Source organism: Anabrus simplex, chromosome 1 (assembly GCF_040414725.1).
Source record: "Anabrus simplex isolate iqAnaSimp1 chromosome 1, ASM4041472v1, whole genome shotgun sequence".
In the NCBI taxonomy this organism is placed as follows: Eukaryota; Metazoa; Arthropoda; class Insecta; order Orthoptera; family Tettigoniidae; genus Anabrus; species Anabrus simplex.
The window spans coordinates 98,439,175-98,464,847 of NC_090265.1; the positions used below are offsets into that span (position 1 = coordinate 98,439,175).

The following is a 25,673-nucleotide window of genomic DNA, read 5'->3' on the forward strand; positions in this document are numbered from 1 at the left end:
CAAATGGTCTGTATCGCGATTGACCTGTCTAAAGCAATTGATAGGGTGGATCATGGAAGACTACTGGCAAAAATGAGTGCAATTGGACTAGACAAAAGAGTGACTGAATGGGTTGCTATATTTCTAGAAAAGAGATCTCAGAGAATTAGAGTAAGCAAAGCTTTATCTGACCCTGTAATACTTAAGAGGGGACTTCCTCAAGGCAGTATTATTGGACCTTTATGTTCCCTTACATGTATCTATGCCATGTGTAAACAAGTGAAATCAGAGATAAGGCTGTTTGCAGATGATGTTATTCTGTACAGAGTAATAAATAATTTACAAGTTTGTGAGCAATTGCAAAATGATCTTGATAATGTTGTGAAATGGGCAGTAGGCAATGGTATTATGATAAACGGGGTTAAAAGTCCGGTAGTGAGTTTCACAAATAGGAAAAAGTCCTCTGAGTTTTAATTACTGCGTTGATGGGGTGAAAGTTTATTTTGGGGATCATTGTATCTTAGTGTTAATATAATTAAAGATCTTCATTGTGGGAGTCACATAAATGGGATTGTAAATAAAGGATACTGACCTCTGCACATGGTTATGAGGGTGTTTAGTGGTTGTAGTTAAGATGTAAAGGAGAGGGCTTATAAGTATCTGGTAAGATCCCAACTAGAATATTGTTCCTGTGTATTGGACCCTCACCAGGATTACTTGATTCAACAGCTGGAAAAAAATCCAAAGGAAGGCAGCTCAATTTGTTCTGGGTGATTTCCGACAAAAGAGTAGCATTACAAAAATATTGCAAAGTTTGGGCTGGGAAGAACTGGGAGAAAGGAGACGAGCTGCTCAACTTACAATTCCATCCTATAATGTGCTCTTTCGACGTAGTTAACATGTTTTCAAATATTCTGATTAAAGACACTATTGATATTATATATAACAATATCAGTAAATACAGCAATCTCAGCAAAATGGAGATCGAAGAATTTATGACTATATTAAAATTTACAATAGATAATAACTATTTCACGTTTAATGGTAGAATTTACGAACAGAATGGGCTGGCGATGGGAGACCCAATTTCGGGTGTCCTGGCCGATATCTATATGGATACGATTGAGCACACAAACATTAAAACCATCATAAAAGGAATTAGTTTATGGTTAAGGTTTGTGGATGACACATTTGTCATAATTGACAAGAATGTCACCAGCAGTAATGAAATATTAGATAAATTAAACAAAATCAACCCCAACGTAAATTTTACAAAAGAAGATGAAGATGGAGGCTCTTTACATTTTCGGATATAAAAGTTACCCGATCTAACAACTCCTTTGAATATCAAATTTTCAGAAAACCTACATACTCGTCAAGTACAATAAATAATTTTTCATTACATCCTGGATCACATAAACAGGCATCTTTTTACAGCCTGATATATCGACCCTTAAGAATCCCCCTTATCTCCAATAAATTGTAGAACTGAATTAAATTATATAAGAAATCTTGCAGTAACCAATGGATATAAAATTGAAATGATAAACCGTCTGATATATAAGATCAAAAACAAGCTATCCACTAACCTCAAACCAGATAGGCCTAAAGAAATAAACATGCCGTTTTCACATATAATAGCCCAACTATCCACCAAATTACTAATACCTTCAACAAGTATAATATAAACGTAGCTTACAGAACAACCAATACTACACAGAACATTTTTTTCAATTATAATAAAATAAATAATATTAATAACAGCAAATATTCAGGTTCAGGGGTATACAGGTTGATATGTTCGCAGTGTGGTTATTCATGCGTTGGCCAGAATGGACGAAGTTTTATTACAAGATATGTGAAACATTTCAATGCCGACAAACATAACAAATATTCCGCTATGAGTACACACATGAAAGTAACGGCCACCATTTTACTTCAATAGAAAAAGATCTGACAATAATAAGGAATACCAACAAGGGAAAACTACTAAATGAATTAGAAAATATTTATATTTATCTGGACGAAACATTTGATAAAGATCGCAACCTTAATGACGACACGGAGATTAAGAGTTCTTTATACACATTCATACCTAAGTTATTGAAAACAGTTATTCCAAATCAAAAGAAAATTCTGCATACATTTAAAGTTGTCAATTCAACAACTCCACTTATCCCACCGAATACTAAACCTACAATTCCCCCTCCAAATAATCGCCCTCCCGTACTAGTACCAATACATATTACTCCGCCCAATTCTTCCCTCCCTCAACCCGCTCCCCTCCCTCCGCCACACCCATACAATACGTGTAGCAAGAACGCCAGTCAGACTAACGCTAATAACAGAACAAGATAGACACTCCACGGCATTCGAGTAAGCATCCATTTTTACGTAACCGATAACACTGTAAAAATCACATACATTATTTATACACACACATTAAATACGTTTTTATATTTCATTGCAGTTCTAACCATTGAGATTTACACAACAGTCTGGAAGAGTACTGTTATAGCGTTAACCATTCCAACTTGTACATCGGATAAATTTAACTCAAGAAATAACACCAATTGTTCATTCCTGACCTAATTTCTACAATAAGAACATTTTTTTTTTACATATCTTTTTCTTCAATCTGCTTTCTGGTGAACACGACAATAACATTGAATTTCACCAAAAATTAAAAGAAGAGGATCCATTTCAATTCCAGACGAATGTCCATATATATATTTTTAGACAATATTGTAAAAATGTACTACAATAGTTTTAACTTGTGTTTGTAACATTCGCGACAAACTTTCTAATCATGATATCGAAAATAACTTTTAACATTACAACATCTCATTCCAATTTTTATATGACCAATAATTGTCAACGTTCTTAGTTGTAATTATTTGTTTTAAGGTTACCTATTGTGCTGATGATGGCCATTAAGAAGGGCGAAACATGTTCACAACCTTTCTATCATTTATAAATATTTAACCACAAAATGTGGTATTGTAAGTATTGACTAGGTTAGCATTAAATGTATATTTTGTAAATTGTATGTAATCATTATTGTAGATACGGACCAAAAATGAGATTAATGACTTGTAATATAGTAGCCAACCAGGCAATATACCAAATGAACAAATTTCTTAATCTTTAAACAAGAATATGTAACCTGAGTAAGGACACAGCCTTTTTAAAAAACTGCCTGAGATTGAAATTGATCCCAAAATTGTTATGATCGACGCAAAGAAAGAATTTGAACAGTACAACCGCACACAAGGTACCGTATATAACCGAGTAAAGGACATTTGGTTGAGGAATGAAATTAAAATAAGATACCAGAAGAAAGCCCATTTGAACTTTTAACTATGTAAAACGCATTTAATAGTATCCCAAGAATTAGTCCCATTAGAATGGAAGTCATTCCAGCAGTATGTAAACAACAAACTAACGCAGCTAATGGACAAAAACGGACAACACTCGACAAAAATCTTATGCAACTAAAAACAACCCAAACTCAACATTCTAGGCTAAATACAGACAAATAGAAGACAATTCCAATGCATTCCGTCACACCTATAGTAACAAATTTGACAAATACTCAATTCTCGAATGAAGAGATAGAACTCTTATACAAAGGTCCCAAACATAATTGGCCTAACAAGAATAAAGAAGTTGATATTATAAATGCCATAGCCGAAATAGAAAGTGACATTTCCAAATTACCTTGTGATGTACAAATCGATTTAAGAACTGATATAAAGAAAAAACTCCCAAGGTTAGCAGAAAACCTGAACACTAACTTTGACCCTGAACAACATACATTAATACGTAACATGAAGACAAAATAGATAATAACAACATCATTGCAACCAAAGCTGATAAGGAGGTTCAATAGTTCTATTAGATAGGCATGCATATATCCAAAAAACAGAAGGTTTTCTTAATGATAACAACTACACAATAGTAAACAATATCTGGTAGCAAGAATACAACGAAATATAAAACCATTGCTAAAAAAATCAACATTTCTTTTTAATGACCAGGAACAACAGTGTCTCACAAACATGAATCCCCGCCTCCCTAAAGCCGGAGCTCTCCCCAAAATACATAAGAAAGATATCCCAATACGTCCCATGATTAACTGTCGTAACAGCCCAACCTACAAAATTTCTAAATACATTCATAGCTTTGTCAAAAGAAACTGTACATTTAATAACAAGCAACCATTAAAGAATTCAATTGATTTTTGCGGCACTCTTAACGAATTCAACTTACGATCCCATCATATAATGTGCTCTTTCGTAGTAGTTAACATGTTTTCAAATATTCTGATTAAAGACACTATTGATATTATATATAAGAATATCAGTAAATACAGCAATCTCAGCAAAATGGAGATCGAAGAATTTATGACTATATTAAAATTTACATTAGATAATAACTATTTCACGTTTAATGGTAGAATTTACAAACAGAATGGCTTGGCGATTGGAGACCCTATTTCGGGTATCCTAGCCGATATCTGTATGGATACGATTGAGCACACAAAAATTAAAACCAACATAAAAGGAATTAGTTTATGGTTAAGGTTTGTCACCAGCAGTAATGAAATATTAGATAAATTAAACAAGATCAACCCCAACGTAAATTTTACAAAAGAAGATGAAGATGGAGGCTCTTTAAATTTTTGGATATAAAAGTTACCCGATCTAACAACTCCTTTGAATATCAAATTTACAGGAAACCGCCATACCCATACAATACGCGTAGCAAGAACGCCAGTCAGACTAACGCTAATAACAGAACAAGATAGACACTCCACGGCATTCGAGTAAGTATCCATTTTTACGTAACCCATAACACTGTACAATCACACACTCGTCAATTACAATAAATAATTCTTCATTGCATCCTGGATCACATAAACAGGCATCTTTTTACAGCCTGACATATCGAGCCTTAAGAATCCCCTTATCTCCCATAAATTTGAGAACTGAATTAAATTATATAAGAAATCTTGCAGTATCCAATGGCTATAAGATTGAAATGATAAACCGTCTGATATATAAGATCAAAAACAAGCTATCCACTAACCTCAAACCAGATACGCCTAACAGAAATAAACATGCCGTTTTCACATATAATAGCCCAACTATCCACCAAATTACTAATACCTTCAACAAGTATAATATAAACGTAGCTTACAGAGCAACCAATACTACACAGAACATATTTTTCAATTATAATAAAATAAATAATAATAACAGCAAATATTCAGGTTCAGGGGTATACAGGTTGATATGTTCGCAGTGTGGTTACTCATACGTTGTCCAGACCAGACGAAGTTATATTACAAGATATATGGAACATTTCAATGCCGACAAACATAACAAATATTTCGCTATGAGTACACACATGAAGGAAACGGGCCACCATTTTACCTTAATAGAAAAAGATCTGACAATGATAAGGAATACTAACAAGGGAAAACTACTGAATGAATTAGAAAATATTTATATTTATCTGGACAAAACATTTAATAAAGATCGCAACCCTAATGACGACACGGAGATTAAGAGTTCTTTATACACATTAATACCTAAGTTATTGAAAACAGTTATTCCAAATCAAAAGAAAATTCTGCATACATTTAAAGTTGTCAATTCAACAACTCCACTTATCCCACCGAATACTAAACCTATAATTCCCCCTCCAAATAATCGCCCTCCCGTACTAGTACCAATACATATTACTCCGCCCAATTCTTCCCTCCCTCAACCCGCTCCCCTCCCTCCGCCATACCCATACAATACGCGTAGCAAGAACGCCAGTCAGACTAACGCTAATAACAGAACAAGATAGACACTCCACGGCATTCGAGTAAGTATCCATTTTTACGTAACCCATAACACTGTACAATCACATACATTATTTATACATACACATTAAATACGTTTTTATATTTCATTGCAGTTCTAACCATTGAGATTTACACAACAAACTGGAGGACTACTGTTATAGCGTTAACAATTCCAACTTGTGCATCGGATAAATTTAACTCAAGAAATAACACCAATTGTTCATTCCTGACCTAATTTCTACAATAAGAACATATGTTTGTACATATCTTTTTCTTCAAATCTGCTTGGTTGTGAACACGACAATAACATTGACTTTCACCAAAAATTAAAAGAAGAGGATCCATTTCAATTCCAGACGAATGCCGATATATATATTTTAGACAATATTGTAAAAATGTACTACAATAGTTTTAACTTGTGTTTGTAACATTCGCGTCAAACTTCTAATCATGATATCGAAAGTAACTTTTAACATCACAACATCTCATTCCAATTTTATATGACTAATAATTGTAAACGTTCATAGTTATAATTATTTGTTTAAGTTTATCCAATGTCTTGATGATGCCCATTAAGAAGGGCGAAACATGTTCACAACCTTTCTATCATTTATAAATATTTAACCACAACATGTGATATTGTAAGTATTGAATAGGTTAACATTAAATGCATATTTTGTAAATTGTATGTAATCACTATTGTCAATACGGACCAAAAATGAGATTAATGACTTGTAATTGAGTGGTATGTTCCGAGCTGTCAGAGGAGAAATGGCATGGAATGACATTAGTAGACTAATAAGTTTGAGTGGTGCCGTCAAAAGAAGGAAAGATCACAATATGAAGATAAAGTTGGAATACAAGAAGACCAATTGGGAGAAATATTCATTTATAGGAAGGGGGTTAGGGACTGGAGTAACTTACCAAGGGAGATGTTCAATAAATTTCCAATGTCATTGAAATCATTTAAGAAACGTCTAGGAGAGCAACAGATGGTGAATCTGCCACCTGGGTGACTGTCCTAAATGCACATCAGTATTGATTGATTGATTGATTGATTGATTGATTGATTGAATATCAAGCTGGCATCAGACCAAACAGATCAGCCTTTGAACAAATCTTCAATCTGGAATACATGTTGAAACTTCGGCCCATGCGAAACCTCCCAAGCATTTGTACATTTGTTGACTTCCAGAAGGCTTATGACTCCATTGATCAACAATCTCTTTTTAATATACTCACAGAAAGCAATCTCAATCCGAAGACAAGACGACTCATCCAACAAACTCTAACCGATACAATTTTCAAGTTCAGATTCATTGGAGAGATCTCTCAAGCTTTTCCCATTACAACCAGTGTCTGACAAGATGACATACGTTCTTCGTTGCTGGTCAACATCATTCTTAATAAGGTCATCAAAGAATGGAAAAAAGAATTGAAAAGTCATAACATCTGGAAACCTGTCATGTTAGGAAGAAAACAGAATAATATCAAGGTTTCTTGGTTAGCCTTTGCTGATGGTTTGGCAATCCTCTCTAGAGATTAGCAGTTGGCAATTCACCAGACTGAAGTCCTCAAGGAATGTGCTGGAAAAGTTAGTTTACAAATCTGCCTTCAGAAAAACTGATTTCATTGAACCACAAAATTGGTAACAAAATATGGCACAATAAACTAGGTTAATCATTTCAAATAATTAGGTGAAATCATTGAATCTACAGGTACAGAAAGAATAGCACAAAACACATGAACTCAAAATGGGTAAATCATATGGGAAAGTTGCAAACATCTACCACAAAAATTCAACATTACACGGTGGTCATCAAACCTGTAATACTCTATGCCAATGAGACCTTAAACCTAAAGGGGATCTCAAAAATATCAAGAAAGCTGAAAAGAAAATCATCTCAGATATCTTTGGTCCAAAACTTACAGATGAAGGATATCGTCTACAATCGCACAAGATCACAGAAAAATACCCAAACATTGAAACATATTTCTGTAAATGTCAATTGAAATTTTACGGACACATTATGAGGCTAGATGACAACCGACTAAAAAAGAAAATATTGATGTACACACACATATTAAAGACGACAATGGTTTGGATCAAACAAATCCAAACTGATCTCAATAATACCAACATCACACCTACAGATATTGAAGACCGCAAAACTTTCAGACATAAGATCTACACTTGAGAAGTTGCTTCGGAAGATAATCTCAGCTGATCTAGGAGAAAATGGACTGACGAATGTCGAGCTAAACACAGCGACATGATGAAAGAATTCTTGAAGAACAAGAAAAATAGCAACAACAAATCTTAATTTGCTTTTTGTGACCCTTTATTGGTTGAAACTAAATAATAATAATAATAATAATCACAATAATAATAATAATAGTTCCGGGGATATCCGTGGAGCAGAAAGAGGTGAAAGAATGTGCTGGTGTTGAATGGGTCTAACTACGATATCAAAATTGAATTAAACATTAAATAAAGTTATATTTCTTAAAACTTAACAATCTTTCACTTAGTGAAATAACAATAACAAATTTTGGGATTAAAATAGAGAACCCCAGAATATGGAATTTAACAATTTTGGGCTTCAAGCCCCAGATTTACAAATTCTGAACTACAATATCAAGTTTACACAATTTACAAAGTCTCAATGTTTAGACAAGGACGGGAATATCCCAATTTAAGAGAACTTTGCTCGAACAACTTTACAGCCTTCCAGAGGTGCACCTCAATATAGCAGCTGAATTTAGAAAACACAGAAGAGAGCATACATGCTCTCCAACTTTAACAAATTTCTTCCAGCCCGCTTAAGGCAACATTAAAAAACCTTACAACCTCTAACCTCTCTAGGCGCAATTTACACTTGACAAAAGTTAGTACACATGGGTATCTAGTACCCAACATACTGGGCCCTTGTGGAAAAAAGAATAACAGGTTAAATTAATGGCCCAAACACAAAATGAATGGAGGCGTATACTTGCACTCCTAGATAATGAAGAATAAAAATCCTAACGGGGCTCTCTGCCCAGTGATACAGGGGCTAATCCCAAGCTACTGAGGTGACTAGAATGGAGTTTAATCTAACACTTTTTTCAGAATAGCAAAAAGTTTACAAATCATAGTCACCTCAAACCAAGAAGAAGCGGAGCTCGAGAGGGTAACGCACTCTCTATCTCCGATTTACAGTTTAAAGAATTTATGAAACTTTACATTAGCCGAAAGAAGGTTTACATTTTAGAAAACACGTTACATAGTTAGAAATTAGGACCTTCCCCTCGTATAAGTCTGCGCAGGTAGCTACAGAAAAATAAGTCTGCTGGACATTACCTTAACACACACACTCATTCAGAAATATGGCGATCAAGAGACAAGGTAGCCAGAAATCCCTCAACTTATATACACGAAGGGAGAGTTGTAGAGGGTTCTGGACTAATCCGGACACACCCTCTCAATTTTATTAGCAAATTCAAAAGTTACACCCAAGAAGCCGGCGATAGGCTGAAAAATAATTACGGAAAATTCTTATTGGCCAGATTCGAAACTGGCGGAATGAGAAAGAAGTGCTGCAAACCAAAACAAATAAAAGTTAATTTATTGAGGAAATCCACGAACACAAAATTTCTTTCAATAACAACTTCTTTTACCTTGCACCAGAGTGCATGACCACAGTCTTTGGTGGTGACATCTATGGAGAAATGTCCAAACTTCTTGAAGTAAACAAACGCAAAGCAAATAAATCCAGTCAGTTTAGGCAACTTCACAATGACACAATTACTCAATACTTCAGTTGTGACATCTTCTGATTAAAGTCCCAACTTCATGTAGTAGCAGTTTCACATTTTGTTGGATAGATAGAGTTCATTAAGGCGCTTCTTTTTAATGTGCGGAGTTGAGGTGTACCTCCCGGGTAATAATAATAATAATAATAATAATAATAATAATAATAATAATAATAATAATAATAATAATAATAGATGGCAGAGTGTCAGAATTCACTCTAAAAAGTGTTTCTTTGACATACCACAAATCTTCTACCCAATATTGAAAAAGATATATTTTAAGTTACTGGTACTATGACAGGAAACATTTCATTTCTTACAGGTTAGTTTTGTTTTACTTGAGAGAATTCTATAATTGATGGTACAAATGGAGGGTAATAGACACCGATAACTAAGTTAATGAGTGAATATAGTATTAACTCACCTTTCTTGTAGGAAATAGTGTCAAAAATCTGGCCAATTTCATTTGGATGTCCAATTTTTGCAGACACAGAATGAGATGACACCAGAGAGTCAAATGTGAAGACATTCAAAAGATTCTCTACTGCCTCAGACTGCAGACAATTCCACTGAGGATAAACCTGTCAATAATCCATATTAATAAAAAGGTAAAATATAGTGGCACTTTTAATTTTTTTACTGTTTTGAATTGACATTTTAACGAAATTCAACAAATCCGAAATAATCCTTGCTATTTTCAAGATTTTCAGAATAGGCTGTTAGCATAAGTTAACAGCTACAATAAAGACGTTTTTATGATATTCTGTATTAATAAGAAGACCGAGCTAAAGTTAAGATCTGATCAGCAAGTCATTACGGAAAACAAGTACTTAATGTACATACTCTCTGGCATTGAAAACACTAGATGTTAATCAGTGTGTTATTAATTTTTAGTAATTAGTTTGGTAGTACTGTGTCAGCACTCTTAGTCTATGTCATTGACAGTCTAAGTTTCAGAAAATGTTATTTCCAGCCATTTACCAGTACAGCAAATTCTTCCAAGTGTTATGTTTTCAATATCTATTTCAATTTTACTTTTCTATAGACATCAAGGATTGCTCATTACTAAGGGCCGGATGTTCATGATCTAAAAGTGTTAGAAATATGCAAGCATTCATTACCTAAAACGTATGAAAATATGACAATAAATGTGACTAAAATATTTTGGTCACATTTTCTAAATCTTCTAAATCTCACCACTGTTTAAATGAAAATTATATTGAAAATATACTTTTAAAATCTATAATAATAATAATAATAATAATCCCGTGGGGGTTTCAGCCTGTTCCCCTATTGGGTGCATCCCAGGTGGCGGGTCGGGAGGCTCGCAAGACTTGTCCGGAGGGTTTGAGGGAAATAAAGTACCTCTCGCGGACCAAAAACAGGCCCAGCTCACCAACATCTTCAGCAACCTCTGAAGCTCACTACTTCAGTTGTAACCATAACACCAACGTAGATCGATGTCCCCAATACTTTTAACTTGATAGCATGATGGAGTCAACCTACAATATAACTACCCCAGGCCCTAGTAAACATACTACGGTAGTTTTTCTCGGTCATCGGATTCTGGGGGACCGAGAACATCATGCGGGAATGATTGGAGCTTCCCAAATCTCTCCGCTCAAAATGCAAAACTTTCATTGGTAGTGTAAACATCAACACACTTCGGAAAACTGGGAAGTTAAAACAATTAACAGACATGTTAGATAACTTAAACATCCAAATTTTAGCACTTCAGGAAACCAGATACACGGATGAAAATCGTTTTGACTCAGGAAATTATAGAATTTACAAAGGCAAGCTAGCAATCTCCCTTCATAAGAGACCATTACAATTTGGCACAGGATTTGCTGTAAGAAGAAGAAACATTGTAAACTCAGTACTTAACTTTTCTTCACCTTCTGAAAGAATTTCAACACTATCCATTAAATCAGGAAACAAAGCTTATACATTACTTAATGCGCATGCACCCACCAATAACTACAATGAAAAAGATCCACAAATGGTGGAAGACTTCTGGGAACTGCTAGAAGAAACTACAGCTACAATTCCAAATCATCACATAAAAATTCTATTAGGAGATTTCAATGCCCAAATTGGTAGAGAAGAGAAATTCAGGACCATTGTAGGACCATACCCAGTGCACAATAGAACTAATAAAAATGGAGAAAGATTAAATGAATTTCGCAAAAATTTTGAAATTAATATCAACACATTTCCGGGCGCTTCCTCACAAGAAAACAACCTGGAGATCCCCAAATTTATACTTGGAAGAATTTCAACTAAATCATTTGGCTATTTCCAAGAAAAATCAAAAATAAATTATGAATGTTAAAGTTAAAAAGGGATCATTGACTCTGACCACCATCTATCCTTAATCAAGGTCAAATTTCAACCAAATAGGTCCAAACCCAGAATAACAAAACGCCTGCATGTCGATCCAGAATTTCTTAAACAGAACACTAGTACTTTCCTTGAAAGTATTCCTACTCACAATCCTTCGAACTGGTTAGAACTCAAAGACATACTTTTGAAGGTATCTCGAAATGTTGGCACACCACCCATAAATCGCAAACACAGGTGGTGGAATGAAACCTGCGACAAGGTCATAAACTTTAGAACTAAAACCTGGCAGAATTGGAATTCTCATAAAACTGAATAAACCTGGCAGGAATTCACCAAAATATAAAAACGTAAAAAATTATCAGGTCTGAAAAACGCAAATACGAACACTACAGATTGGCAGAAATTGAACAAGATTTTACAAAAAACAATACAGTAAACTTCTACAAAACTTTCAGAGAAGAATTATCAAATTATCAGACGTCTGGTCTTTGCTTCAAATGCCCAGATGGGACATTGGAAACGAATAATCAAGAGAACTGTAAATTTCTTCACCTTCTGAAAGAATTTCAACACTATCCATTAAATCAGGAAAGACGTAAAGACATAAAGTCGTAAAGATTTCCAGGATATTTTAAACTGTGAATCCCCTACAGAACAACTCGCCTTTGAAAAACCCTTATCTAATCAAGATTCAGAACCCTCAACACTGGAAGAATTCGAAGTAATAATCCGTGGACTCAAAAATAACAAAGCCCCGGGGGAAGATGGTACAATTGCCGAAATGCTGAAGATAGGAGGTGACAGCGTAGCCCGGAAAATCCACTCGATTCTTGAGAACATCTGGATCACTGAAGAAACCCCGGAAGATTGGAAGTGTGCGCTAATCCATCCACTACACAAGAAAGGGGATAAAACGAACATGAATAATTATAGAGGAATAAGCTTGTTACCAGTTGCTTGCAAATTTTTTTCCAAAGCTCTGCTCACTAGACTTGAGAAACAAACAGACCATCTAATTGATGAATACCAGGCAGGTTTCCGAAAAGGAAGATCTTGTACAGAACAAATCCTTATTCTCAAAACTATCCTCCAAATGTGCAAAACCAGACGAACAGTCATTACTTTCGTAGATTTCAGAAAAGCACATGACTCTATAGACCGTCAAACACTTTTAAATACTCTAGAAGAATTTCAAGTGGATAAATAAACAAGAGAATTAATCAACAAACATTAACTGGCACTATTTCAAAAGTTAAATTCCTAGGCGAAATATCCGAACCTTTTCTTGTTAACACTGGGGTCCGTCAAGCGGATGGTTTATCGCCGTTACTGTTCATCTTGGCACTTGAGAAAGTAATCAGGGCCCGGCGAAAGGAAACTAAAGGAATAACCCTCGGAAGACTACGTAAAGACAGAATTCACTTGCAATGTCTGGCCTTTGCTGATGACATAGCAATCCTTTCCAATAATAGGCATGAAGCAATTCATTCCACTGAAAAATTACATGAAATTGCCATCAAAACGGGACTTCAAATTTCATATGAGAAAACTCAGTACATGGAAAAAGCCTCACGATACTTAGATGGATAACCTATGATAACTAAATTCGGCAAAATTGTTCAAGTGAACCAATTTAAATATTTGGGAGAAATTATTCAGCTCTCTGGTTTAAACTGCGAAGCAAATAAAAAAAGAATTTCCAAATTCCAGAAAGCATACAGGATTACTTGGAACAGGTATAATAAATATCAATATCTTGGAATGCAAAACTTAGACGCTATAATACAGTAATCAAACCTGAAGCGTTATATTCCTCAGAAACCTTAATCATTGGTGGCGGATCTTTAACCAAAGACATTGAGAAATAAGACAGGGAAATTTTAAGAAACATTTTTCGCCCAGTTTGTATAGATGGAATATGGAGGAAAAAAACATCCCAGGAGATATATTGTCATTCTGAAAAAAAATTCTCACACTTTTCGGAAAAGACGATTGAAATTTCATGGACACATTTAATGAACACTAACAGGCTAACTGAAAGAATTCTCAACCTGGCCCTTTCATTAAAAACCAAGAACAGCTGGCTTCGTGAAATTGAAACAGATCTCCAGGAACTCAACATCTCCCAAGACATTGTACAGGCCAGATATAAATTCAGAACCAAAATCGACAATCAACAATTTGAAGACAAACCCAACACCAGAGCTACTACAACTTGGACAGAGGAACGAAGGAAGAAGCTCAGCGAGAGGATGAGGAGATTTTGGGAGGAAAAGAAGGCCAACACATCAGCTACGCAAGTTCAACAGTGCTCCTGAGTAGGGCATAACGATGTAAAAATAGTAATAATAATAAAAATAATTATAATAATTATTATTATTATAACAGCAATAATAATATTAATTTTTTATCATTATATTTTCGAATTTATTTAATTCCCCGATCCAGAGGTAACTCTCAACTCTGTTTTGATGGGCGATCAGAAAGAATTACAATGCCAAATGAAATGCATTTTTAAGTTTTCAAATAGTATCTTCTATTTTCATGCAACATTGACTTGTAACAGGTGACCGATCAACATCGTAGGATGTTATTGGTACAGATTTTAAACAAGTCAAATCATTAGAGTTCAATTGAGGCTCACCTCAATGTTGCCGGCTTGCCATTCAGAATGTCGTTCAATGCATTAACAACACCTTTGATATCATTGTAATTGGTACAGTAGTAGACTGTGGTATTAAGCCATGTTCTCCACTGTGTGAGGATGGGTTGGGGAGGCAATGGCACAAAAGGAACAATTTCCTTGAATTTCTGCACTGGTAGTGAAGCTTTGATGAAGATTTCTTCACTAATGAAATTAACTTATCCACGTCAGGATAATTTCCACTAATTTCTTCCGCAACTCTACTTAGTGCATGTGAAATGCATGGTACATGTGTCATTTTAGGGTAGAGAAGCTGCAGACCTTTGCCAGCTTTCACCATATAAAGAGCTGCATCAGTGACTAGAAGCAGAACATTTTCTCTCTTCACTCCTTCAGGCCACAACATCTTCATTGAATCATCGAAGGTTACAGCATTATTGTTGAATGGTTAATTCAGTCCAGTGCTACAGAGGAAATGATAAATTTATCTCCTGCTCGGTCTCCCCTTAGAACATCAACAACAACGTTTGCCATGTATCTCCCTTCAGCATCAGTGGTTTCACCCATAGAAACCCAGATCGTGTTATTACCGACGGAGGATCGTATTTTACTTAAAACATCTTTGTAACAGGTAGTCACGTTGTTTTTGCAAAGTGTTGTTGCATTCGGAATGCGCTGATTAATGTATTTCTTCAAGATTGTTGAAGTGCTTATTATTAACTTTCTCCAGCGGTATATCAGCAGACATCATCGTACATAAATCTTTGTTAAAATCTGAAGTTTTGCTTGCCAAAGATGATGACAAAATTATCTGGAATAGGAGCTGTTGACGGTTCTGTGATGCACACTTTGAGCCAAATTGTTTTTATATTTTGCTCTACTGCAGTGTTTTTCAACATTACACTGCTTTTTAATTTCTACTTTTGATTTTGCACAGCTTACAGATCAGAACAGTACCATCTATAATGAAATGATTATTTCGAAACTCCCGCACAAATACTCACAATTACTGAAAAATGAGAAAAAGCATTAAAAACCAAGAAATGACTATATGACCCGTGAAAATTGCATAATTTTAGTCACCGTAGTGTACCGGTTACACGCGGTACATGCCGTATTTTTTAAAAGATCGATAATGTTTTATCATCATGCAAGACATTTACTGCGAGCTGGGTTTGTTTACGCTTGGTGGAGCGAGCCCGCCTGAAGCAGCTACAGCTGTACGGGTGACGTGGACGCAGGAGCAAGATAGGCTATCCGCCTGTCATGCCACGTGTTGCCCTGCATGGGATTTTGTGTTCTAGAAGCCACGTCACACCTTCCAGAATGTTCGACTTGAAAATTTTCTAAACTTCTGTAATAATGATCGTCTCTGATTATAAGTTTCAAGCCAATCCGTTGTGGGATTCTAGAGTTATCCAACTTTATAGAAATCATGTGACATATGATGACGTAGAAGCACAAATCATATATAAGACGAGCTCAACCCGACCAAATCAGTGCAGTGCAGTTGTAGCTGGGTGTCCAGTCTGACTCACCACGCTGCATCACTACTATGTTCGTCGGGTCAAAGTGCTGACCAATTTATCTTCGAAATTTTACAAGTCTTACAGTGGACTTAGATTATGTGAGTTGAGTGGAACTTATAATTTGCGCGTGACGTACAGTGGACTTAGGTTTTGACAGACAAGTGGAACTTAGAATATGTGCACGTATAGAAACTCACTGGAAAGCAACCACGAACAGTCTTCAGTTCCGTTATTTCTATAAACTTATGTTCATGAACTGTGATTTTTTTCTAAATTCGATGCTATTCGCATCTTCATCTTTAAAGAACATTTAAATTTTATCTACAAGGGACTAGTAGAGTTCGACTGCATATCACAATAATAGTAAATTAAACATTGGTGTCAAATAAATGTGTCAGGGGTCTGTGCGAATGTGGACACGCGTGAGTAAAGTAACGAGTGATTATCCCGCAACATCGTCGAGATCATCTAGAACTTCAGAGGTACGAGTTCGATCCCATGTCAGACCGACCTGGCTTTTCCAGTCCCATTTCATCGCAACAAGAGGGGTCTGCAGAACGAGTTCCAGTCCAGTTCAGCATGGTGACCTGGGAGTACTGGTTACCTGATAGGCGATGTTGAAGACGACAATATCTGCGCTAAGGTGATATGCAATTCAACATGCATTTATTTGAATAAACTTCATACTTAAACAAAATTTCAAGTTTTCTTGTAGATAGGACCCTTCCTCCTGTACAAAGCCCTAGCTATAATTTACCTGAAGCAGCTCTGGGACCTAACTCATGCAATCCTAAAGTAAATGAAAAGGTCTGGCTATATTTTACTGGTACATTAGATAAAATCAGGCTTAGCTTGTATTTTCCATGGAAATAATTGGAAGAAAAAATGACATGTCATAAACATCTGGGTCCTACTCATTACACTGTATCCATGGTATTGCATGTGTTGTCATAAATACAGCATAAGTTCGCTATAGCGAGTATTGTATATAATGAGAACTCCATTATAACGACAGATGTTTCCGACCCTTAAAAATTCCTGTGTTAAACTGTGAATTAGCCTTCAGTTACAGCGAGAACCATATAACTGATTCATCCATTGTTACGAGCGATTAAGCATGCGTAATTTTTTCCATCATCAATATTTATGCACTCCAGCAATTATATTGAAAGTGATCATCTCCGGTATAGTTTTTTGCTATGTGCACTAGCGAACACTCTCGTCAACATTCGAACTCGAAGGCAATATAGGAGTCTATTAGTAATACACGTCGATTGGTATACGATAAGCACAATTCGATATGAAAGACAACATGGTTCCGTAATAAATGCATAAATAACGTGGTCGATAGCAGTAGTTAACTCATTAGAAATAAAGGCTGAATAAACGATTGCTTAATTTTAAAACTATGTACTGAAATTAAGCAAGAATGTGATACACCTCAAAATACGGCGAAGAGTGGGTCATTGATTTCGGAGGTTACTTTATTCAGTAAAACCTCGTTAGGTGTTTCTGCAGGGGACAAGGTAAGATAATGTATTAAGTGAGAAAACGTACTGTTGAATAAACGAATAAAAACTATCCAACATGAATATGTAATATGTAAACACTTGATAAGTTATTTTTCTGGCAAGCGTGCATTTTACGTTGTGTATGCATGGATACAGTGAAAGATATAGGCTATCTAGCATTTATAAAGGTGCGATAAGGATATTAAAAGGTGTGAAAATGACGAGAGAATAAGTATGAAAACCTTTTCCACTGAGGCTTATTAAATAAAAATAGTGTATTAAAAGGTGTGTAAAACACCTGACAACAAATATAAAAACGTATGCAGTGGGGTCCCATAAAAGCATCAGTGCATTATTGCAAATCACATACTTTCTAAAACAAATGTTAGCTGAAGCCTTATATTTCGGACCACAGGGTTAAACATTGTTTTCTGGTCACACTCTTCGACCAAGAATTTGGAGGTAAAATTTGGCCATGTGTGAGCGAAATGATTGTTGACCGTCATCTTGAATGTGACAAGACTTTGGTCGATTCGAGTCGAAACCGAAGCAAACACAGTAGAGACAATACGCGATACTTACAGATTTAGCCTTGTTAGAATGGGAGACAATTCGACGGAGGCGCTCCTAGTGACTTGACCTGAAAAGTCGCGCTAAATTCAAATATCAATGGAAATGCATATGCGAAAATGGATAAATAAATTACGTCTAGAAAGAAAGTATTATTGAAATATTAACTTCGAAGTTGCTAAATCAATTCTGGATAAATGAATGAAGAATTATTTAAAAGGTTATTATTTAAAGACTGAAATTAGACATATAAAAAAGATGTGGAATGGACTGCTGTGAAATGGGTTGATCTTTCATTTACGCATTACTTTTTTGCTTTAGCATTCCCGCCTGAACTTTGCGGTTAGATTTGTCTTTTTTTCTCGTTTAAAACACATTGTATCATCACATTAAGACACTTGTCAATAAAAATATCAGCACATTCCTTACACATACATGATGCAATGAATTAACATTTAAAAGCTGGACAATTTTCCTCTTAACATGAAGCCTACTATCACAAAGAAAATCTATAAAATCCTGGCTTTAATCTGAGAAGAGGGATAAAAGAAAGAAAAGTATGAAAATGTTATCGATAGTGATGCTTTGAGGATTATTTACGTACAATTAGAGTAAAAATGTAACATACCCTTGGCTGTATAGTCAAGGATTTTTAAAGTTACTGGCCTGGAAATGATCTGAACAGATTTTATAATTCATATATAAGCGTAACGTCCCTTCTTTCTTGCACACCTTTTCCAAATCACTTCTGTGACATTTCAAAACCCACAGATCACACCTACGACAACACATCGGTATTGAAGGTTAACTGCTGCACTATACAATAAAATATGCATATTATATTTTAAGCCAGTTAATATTTGAAGAAGAGAATTTGGTGATCATTTAAGTAACATAGTCCTTAAGGTACTGCGGCGGACGGCGTGTCCTATCTGGTCGGCAGGTTAGGTTTGGGGGTGGAGGTCCGTTTTCTACAGCTTCAAGTCTTCGATTTTGCATGTCTTCTTCTGCCTCGAGTCCTTGATTACTCCCAGGGATTGGCTCATTCATCCAGTCAGTGAAGATGGAATGTTGTTTATATTCAGGATGTTGTTCTTGTTGACTTGGGCCTAATTGTTGATCAGTGATTGTACCCGTCTTCTTCGGAACCTCCGTTCTAAGTATTTGGTCAATATGTCTTTTGAGGCTATAACCATCGTCTAGCTGAATCTGGTAATGTAAATGACCGAACTTTCCAATGACTACTCCATACTTCGATGACATTTTATTCCCTTCATAGAATTTCACTTGGACTCTGTCTCCCACACTTAGATTGCGATGTCCATGCAGGCCCGGAACTAGGGCGGGGCAGGGGGAGCCCCGGGCGGCAGATTTCAGGGGGCGGCAAAATTTGAAAAGTATTTTAAAAAAGAATAAGTTATTTAATTTTTCCAACATAATAGTACTAAATTAATATTGTTTAATTTTATTTAATTTTGTTGCACAATTCATCAACTTTATTACACTGAGACTCAGTGGAGCCGAGTATAGAAAACTTGCCAAAGAAAAAAGGGAGAAAGAAAGCGATGTGCTGTCACAAACACCAAAATTAGAAGCATTTTCTTAAAACCTAATATTAATGAAGATGAAGGTTCAAAAGAAAAATCAGGTAAGTAAATATTAATTTTTATTTCAATAATTAAATTATAACACATTAGGGAAGGATGAATTAATTGTGCCTTATCGGACTTTACGACAATTATTAAGACTTCATTTTGTAATATATCATATTACTGATTGGATTTTTATCCCGGCTTTTAATATTTTAGATGACGTTGAAACTGGAGAGAAAGGCACGCAACGTGTTGAACTTTACAAGAAACTCAGTCCTACTGGTGCAGTGAATGAAGATGAATCATTATCTCTTCCAGACCCTACAACTGGTCTTCAAGAAACGTCCGAGTTTTCCTTTGATTGTAGGGATCCTGGTTCATGGACACAGAGTTTTTCAGATTCTGAAAGATGTTACATAACAAAAATGAGCTTTGAAAATCTGATCGAGCCAAATTTAAGTAATAGCAGCAGAGAAGGACGTAACTTAACCAAAGATAGGTTTTATAAAGTTCTCAAAAATAGAGGAAAAGTAAAGAGATCATGGTTAGGCTATAGTGAAAGTAAGAAAGCTCTATATTGTGTTCAAATCAAGTGCTTTCATTGCTAAAGAAAAAGGACTTACTAATTGGAGAAAACTCAGTGAAAAATTGCCCGAACATGAAAATTCATTCAATCACAAACTTTGCTTTTGTTCGTGGAAAGCTTTAGAATCTTGTTTAGAAAGGGAGGTACTGATGCAGAACTCCAAAACCAGATCCATCAAGAAGAGTCTCACTGGAAGGCGGTATTGCGCTGCATTATCGATGCTATTCTATTCCTAGCAAAGCAAGGGAGTCCATTCCGAGGAACTAAAGAAAACTGTGATATCAGCGACCCATCCAGTGGAAATTTCTTGGACACAGTAGACCTTATATCGCATTACAATATCCCTCTTCTACAACATATTGAGCGGCATAAGAAAGGGTAAATCTCGTATTTCTCACATAAGTTCCTAGAAATTATTGCCACTGACATAAGGTAAAAGATAATAAAAGACATTTTGGATGCGAAATATTATTCCTTAATATTTGACTGCACTCCGGATTTCAACCACAGTGAACAAATGACTCAAGTAGTTCGTTACGTCAAAACAAATACATCCGAGTTAGAAGAAAGTTTTATTGATTCTTTCCCAGTTAGCGACAAACAGGTGAAGGTCTCAGCCAAGAAATCCTAAAAAGTTAGACAAAGATGGACTAAACTTAGTGAACTGTGGAGGCCAATCCTGCGACAATGGGACAAATATGGCCGGGAAGTATAAAGGAGTTCAGTCCAGACTACTTCAGGAGAACGAGCTAGCATATTTTGTCCCATGTGCTTCTCACTCCCTCAATTTAGTTGGTGCTAATGCGGCCAGTGATACTATTGAGGCTCAGAATTTTTTCGGAACTTTGAACAGTATGTATTCTTACTTTGCGGCTTCAACTTCTCGCTGGGAAGTTCTCCGAAAATATGTGCCACTGACATTGAAACCTGAATGCAATACAAGATGGTCTGCAAGATTAGATGCGGTCGAACCTGTGTATAAACAGTACGGTAAAGTTGTGCAGGCTCTAGGGGATCTTAAAAACCATGATCTCTCAACACCTCAAACTAAGAGTGAGGCCATTCCCCTTTTAAAAATATTCGTAAACTTGAATTCATCGTTTTCACATGTTTTTGGCATGCTTTGTAATGTCAATGAGTTTTTGCAAATAAAAGATGTAACAGTAGATTTGGCTGCCCGGAAACTTCAAGGTCTTCTAACGCTCTTGAAGTCTTGCAGAGAGTTTGCTCCATCTGAGGCCAGTACTGAGAGTAAATTCTTAGCAAGCACGAGTGATCTACCATCTGAGTTCTCAGAAAAAAGAAAAATGCCTGATGAGCTGTGTGGCGATGAAGCTCCGACAAGTACTGAGAATGTGTACGAACAGGTATGTTAGAGGTTATTGACCAGATGATTACGGAACTCAGTGACAGGTTTAAGGCTTTGGACAACATAAACAGCAAGTTTATATTTTTGAATGGAGTTCGAATTAAAGAAATGCAAGCAAAAGATCTTAAAATGAAAGCATAAGAATTGGCAAATATCTACACTGATGATCTCAACATTGAGAATTTAAATTTGAAATAGAAAATTTCAAGTTGACGAAAATTTAAAGGAACCACATCAAGAGAAATGTTAAGTCTTATTTATAAAAATAAACTAGAGAAAGGCTACCCTAACATTACTACTGCACTGAGAATGTTTCTCACGTTGCCAGTTACAGTGTCATCTGGAGAACGAAGATTTAGCAAACTCAAAATCATCAAAAACTACATGAGAAGTACAATGGGACAGGAGAGACTGTCTAATCTAAGTATAATATCAACTGAACACAAACGAGCATCCGTTATCTACTTTGAAGGCATCATCATTACATTTGCAGCTAAGAAAGCTCGAAGAATTCAATTTTGAGGTACAATACATAAGAAATTTTTGCGTAGTTTCAACCGAGTTACACTACGAACAAATTATTTGTATTAGTCATGTATAAGTGTTTTTCAATACAAGTGTAATGTATGTATTCAAGTGTATTAATATAAGTGTTTTTCATAAATAAAACTCCTTAATAGTATACATATGGTGTGTAATTTCAACGGCCACATGTAAAAAATAGCTTACGGATGTATTATATTTCAGAGGTAGGGGAAGGGGGGAGGGAGGGGAATCGGGGGATGGGGGCGGCAAACTAATTTTTGCCTCCCTGACACATCTGCTAGTTCCGGCCCTGTGTCCATGAGTCTCCTCTTGATTTTCTTCCTGTTTGATTGGGCGAATAACGTCTAGTTTGATCCGTAATGGTCTGTTCAGGTACAGTTCAGCTGGTGATTTTCCACACTCTAGAGGGGTGGCACGATATTTCAGAAGGATCTCTTGCACTTTTCTGGATACAGACAAGGGCTCATTCGACATAGTTTTTAGTCGACGTTTTAGCGTCTGGATGTTTCGTTCAGCCATTCCATTAGTTGCGGGATGTCTAGGAGCTGTGAATTTTTGGAATATACCGTGTTCCCTACAGAACGATTTGAATAGGTCACTTACAAATATTGTAGCGTTATCAGAGACTGTCGCTATTGGGAATCCATGAAATGTACATATTTCTCTTAATAGCTCAATTGTCTTCACAGATGTCGGAGCTTCTAGAATACTTTGATTTCTGCCCACCTGGATTTTGCATCAACAATTAGAAGGAAGTAGAAACCTTGAAATGGACCTGCATAATCCATGTGGGCGCGGCTCCAGTTGTCTGTAGGGACGTCCCAATGGTGAATCGGTGCTTTCGCTGGAGAAGATCGAATGTTAGCGCAGGCCTGACAAGATTTTACCATTTTCTCAATATCCTTATCAATATTCTTCCAGTAGCAATAACGCCTTGCTAATTGTTTCATTTTTGTAATCCCTATGTGTGTGATATGTAATTCCTTCAGGACTAATGGCTGGAGTTTTGACGGAATGACGACTCTTTGATCCTTGAATAAGATTCCATCATCTAGCGTGAATTCATTGTGTATGGATTCAGATGACATGAGCTCTGCTTTGATTTTTTTATAACAATTCATCTTGTTCTGTTGAAATTCGAATACTGTCAGGATTTAATTCCGTGGTTGCTATTTCAGCGGTGGTTGAATAACAGAGTTTATGAACTTCGTCATTGAACACTATATCCTTTGAAATATATGATTGAATGATCGCTGCTCTTGACAAGCAGTCAACGTTGGTATGTTCTGGTCCTTTTTTATATTCAACTTTATAGTCAAATCCCGAAAGAAATGAAGCATATCTCAATAATCTAGCAGAAGTCATAGCTGGTAATCTTGAATTCTGATGGAAGATTCTGGTAAGTGGGCTATTGTCTGTTATCAACTTAAACTTGCGTCCAAATAGATACATATAAAAATAGTTGACAGCGAACATAACTGCTAGAGCCTCACGATCCAGCTGGCTGTAGTTACGTTCAGCTGAAGAAACGGACATTGAAGCAAATGCGATAGGCTTTTCAACATCATTAACAATGTGTGATAGGACTCCAGCAATACCTGTTGGACTGGCGTCACAAGTTAGAACCAGTGGTAGATCTGCATTATAAGGTATCAGCACTCGATCACTTGAAATCTCGTCCTTTAGTCTGGCAAATGCTGATTCACAAGAACTAGTCCAATGAAATTCTTGCGGAGAAGCTGCCTCAAGGGATAGGTTATAGTTGAAGTATTTGGAATGAATCTTGAATAATATGTTATCATTCCAAGAAATCTTCGAACATCGTCTGTATTGACCGGACGGGGCATTTCAAGTATTGCTTTAACTTTGGCTGGTGACTTCATGATTTTATTATATTCAATAACATGGCCCAGATATTCGATGCTGGTTTCAGAGAAAGCACACTTCCTTTGATTTAAATGTAAGTCGAATTCTTTGAGCCTTTGAAGGCAGGCAAATAGGTTTTGTTGACATTCTGTTTTTGTAAAACCATGAATAATAATGTTATCAAAATATGAATTAGTTTTTGATAGTCCAGATAAAACTTGATCTATGATTCTATTAAATTCGGACGGAGCTGTTTTTATACCAAAGGAAAGACGATGCATGCGATATGTACCTCGATGTGTTGATATGGTTTGGATCTTGCTGCTCTCATCATCAACCTGGAGATGAAGATATCTTTTATATATGTCCAGGCGGCAAAAGTACCTCGAGTTCTTCAAGCTATTTAGGATATCATCCACTTTCCGAATTAGGTAGTTTGCTGCTACTAATTTGTCATTGACGCCTATCTTGTAATCAATGCAAAGTCGAACTCCGCCATCGAACTTTGGAATCACTACTACTGGCGAATCCCAATCACTGTAATTGATTGTTGAGATTATCCCACCTGCTTCTAAATCGTCTAATTCTTTTTCTACTTTCTCCCGTAAGGCATATGGAACATCACGTTCTTTATGAAAGACTGGCTTGGCATCCTTTCGGAGCTGAAGAGGCACTTTCAAATTTGGCACACACCCTATCTTTTCTTCGAAAATTTCTGGAAATTTCTTGATTATCTCAGTAATACTACCGACTGACTGTATATCGATATGAATAGTATTTGATTCCGCTTCACGGTCAATTTCTTGAAGATTAATACCAAGGTGACGGATCCAGACACGCCCCAGAAGCGGTTCGAAGTCGTCCGGTACTACATATAACTCTTCCATTCTGATAAGAAACATTAACTATGCCATCAGGTAAAAACACATTCTTAGTATAAGAACGAAATGCAACATCTGCTTTCTGGAGTTGTACACGTAAGTCAAGCGCTTTGAAACTAGAACGTGATAGTAAGGTAAACCCGGCTCCAGAATCTACTTCAAGTCTCTGGGGTTGTTCCTTCTATAAGAACTGTAGCATAAAATTTCTTCGCATGTGGATAGTCGTGATATTGAAAAATGTCTATTATATGGCTAACACCGAATGTTTGGAGTAATATCTTCTTCCTGAAGAAAATGAGAGTCGATTTTGGAATTCCTTCTCGTTGCTAACAAAGTAGCCTACGTATACACACTTTCTTAATGTGGCCGAATTTCACACATGAATTGCATTTCAGATTGTTAAAATCAGTCCTACAGTCCTTCGCTAGATGATTGTCTCTACCACAACGTAAACACATATTTTGATTTCCCAATTCCTTGTAGTCAATTTTTGATCTGGCCTTGCTTACAGGTGTTGCTTGGCTTAGATCATCGTGAGATACGTTCTGTCTTGATTTGTGATTGATTTTTTGAACAGAATCATTATAAGTACCCTTGTATAC

The 25,673-nt window shown here is 36.0% G+C and overlaps 1 protein-coding gene across 1 annotated transcript in view; it reads right to left on the minus strand.

The window, feature by feature from the left end:
- LOC136857314 (aminopeptidase N-like) overlaps nucleotides 1–25,673 on the minus strand; it is a 195,231-nt gene that overhangs the window by 48,365 nt on the left and 121,193 nt on the right. The window contains exon 9 of the mRNA XM_068231070.1: nucleotides 10,056–10,212. Coding sequence (XP_068087171.1) covers nucleotides 10,056–10,212 — 157 coding nt within the window. The remainder of the gene's footprint in view (nucleotides 1–10,055; nucleotides 10,213–25,673) is intronic.